Source organism: Buceros rhinoceros, unplaced genomic scaffold, assembly GCF_000710305.1.
Source record: "Buceros rhinoceros silvestris isolate BGI_N320 unplaced genomic scaffold, ASM71030v1 scaffold29998, whole genome shotgun sequence".
Lineage (NCBI taxonomy): Eukaryota > Metazoa > Chordata > Aves > Bucerotiformes > Bucerotidae > Buceros > Buceros rhinoceros.
This window is the reverse complement of record NW_010427903.1, coordinates 6890-9352: the sequence shown is the minus strand read 5'-3', so window position 1 is coordinate 9352 and position 2463 is coordinate 6890. Positions and strand designations below refer to the sequence as shown.

At 60.0% G+C, this 2463-nt stretch overlaps 1 protein-coding gene across 1 annotated transcript in view; it reads left to right on the top strand.

Annotated features, from left to right (window-relative positions):
- The window catches only part of LOC104498684 (NEDD4-like E3 ubiquitin-protein ligase WWP2), a gene marked incomplete at its 5' end in the record, with an annotated part of 3960 nt that extends 2883 nt beyond the window's left edge, over positions 1–1077 (top strand). The window contains 2 exons of the mRNA XM_010142094.1: positions 702–774; positions 978–1077. Of these exons, the coding sequence (XP_010140396.1) occupies positions 702–774; positions 978–1077 (173 nt within the window). The remainder of the gene's footprint in view (positions 1–701; positions 775–977) is intronic.
- Between the last annotated feature and the right edge of the window lie 1386 nt (positions 1078–2463).

Genomic DNA, 2463 nt, shown 5'->3' with positions numbered 1-2463 from the left:
CTGAGCGCAGGGATTTAATCTGTGACATGCCATACCCAGACAGATTCCTGAGCCGTGACTTGGGCTGCCACAGTTTTCAGCCCAGCTCGTCATCTCGTTGTGAATGAGATCTGAGTTTTGATTTAATTTTGGTTTTTGTGCGATGAAACCCCTTTTCCAGAAAACCACAGCATGGCTTTATTCCACTCCCATCCTTTAATTTGCTCCTTTTTGGGGCCTGTACCAGCCTTTCCCTTTCGTTCCTGGAATCTGTGTCCAGCTCCCCCTGCTAACCCAGCCCGCTCATTTATTCTTGCTGGCGTATCAGCTTTTTCCAGCCCCCTGGACCCTGTCCAGCGTTCACAATCTGTTAAAAAGTGACCTCGGTGACTCAGACGTCCTGAGCCAGGTCCTATAGAACTCTTGGACGGACCTGCTGGGTCCCGCAGGTGAACACGTTTCAGCAGAGGCCCCTTCCCTGCCCTGCTGGGGAGCCGCGCCATCGCCTCGCTGTGCTCCTCAGCTTTTTCCTCCGGTGTTTGCTGTCCGTCCCCTCTGCGAAGGGCTCAGCACAGGGGTGGCTGCTGCAGGTGTAGGTCCCGCCGTGTCTCTGGGATCACGAGGGTGTGCGATGGTGCGATCCGCTGCCTGAGGGCGCGTTGGAGGGTTTCTCTTTCAGCTCCTGGTCATGTAGTGACACTTGCTGTGCTCGTCATTAACAGGCAGCAATGGGCCCCAGAAATTCTGCATCGATAAAGTTGGCAAAGAGACGTGGCTGCCTCGGAGCCATACATGGTAAGTCGTTTCTCCCCGGCCCTGTGAGGAGCGTGTGGTGACAACCGTGAGCAGCCTCTGTGGGGCTGCGCAGGGCCCTGGGCACCCTCCGTCCCCCCCACCCGCGTTTCTGTGGGCTGTAGCTGCTGTTCCTGGCCGAGCATCTTCCTGCGGCAGAGGGGACTGCTGTGGGGAGACTGTTCACGCCTCCGCTGTCTCCCCAGCTTTAACCGCCTGGATCTCCCTCCCTACAAGAGCTACGAACAGCTGAAGGAGAAGCTGCTTTACGCGATCGAGGAGACAGAAGGATTTGGACAGGAATGACGTTGCTTTGGTGCTTTCCCAGGGCGCGGAGGGCCCTGAAGTGCTGGTGGCTGCCAGGTCCTGCCTGCTGGCACCTGTGGGACCCAGCGCCGAGCCCGCTCCGCAGGATGGTGCGCAGGCAGCTGCGGGTGCTGGTGCTCTTGTTCCCGTGTGAGATCTGCACTAACGCAGCCCTGGGGAAACGGGAGCACGTTTCGTTTCCCTCCCCACACAAACTCGAGGTGTGGTGGGGAGGTGGACACAGAAGCCTGGCTCCGCTCAGCTCGTGAGGGGTGCGGGCTGGTGCGGCGGGGCTGGGGCAGGCAGCGCGGTGCTCTGGGGCTCCCCCCTCGCAGACCCAGGTCAGTGAGGTCTGGTTTCAGCACAGGCTGTTTTTTCTTTTCCCTCCTCGTGCTTTCTGCCTTTTCATGGTGTTTTACTACATGTAAGTGAGGAGGGGAAATGAAATGACTCTCGAACCAACTCTCAGGTCGCATTTGGGCCTATCCTGCACCCAGCAAAAGTACCAGGGAACCCCCAGTCGATGCTGCTGGGGCTGATGCACCGCACAAGGGCCAGGACGGCCCCTTCCTGATGGACCCAGCGCCTGGCTGACCACCTCTGTTGCGCGTTTTGATTTGCGAGCGTGTGGCCCCCGTGCAGTTGTCTTTAATAGCGAGTGGTTTGTTGCTCCGCAGCATCCTCGGGGGTTCTGGACATGTCCGGGGCACATCTGGCCTTTGTCTGGTTCGTGGGTTCGGCCCAAACTCCCCGTGTTTCCTCTGTCCTGGCCGGGTTGGTGGCAGGAGCTCCCAGAGCTGCAGCTGAGGCTCTGCTCCTCGCCTGGATGCCGCCTCCGCTGCTGTCCCCTCCCCTCCCCAGTGTGCCCGGGGCAGACGGAGCCATGCGAGCGTTGGTGGACGTAGAGCTGTACGTAACGGGGGTCTGTGGGTACGAGACCCTGCAGTAGCTTCTGACTGGCCACCAGGTAGTTTTGTACTGCACCATCCTGCCTCAGCCACGCCGACTTCTTGTGCAATAAACGATAAGCAGCTGCCGCGGTGCGTGTCCCTGGTGGGTGCGTCGCACGGGGGCACATCCCGGGGCGTCTGTGCGGGGACCAGCTGAAGGGCCGTGACGGCGCCTGGAGCTCGTCAGCCGGGTCAGAAATAACACGTGCTTGTTCCTTGCAGACGCTGTGCGGGAGGGTCGGGTTGGGCGCAGCGCTCCTGCCTTCGCCCAACCTATAATCACACGTGGCTAAAAACTTCTCTGGAGATTTTGCCAGAGCTGGAGCTGCCTCCCTGTCCCACCAGGTGACCCCCAGAGCGGCACTGGGGGAATGAAATCGGGTACCGTGAGGCTGGTGGCTGCAGGCTGGGGGGGTAGAGGAAAATCCAAACACAG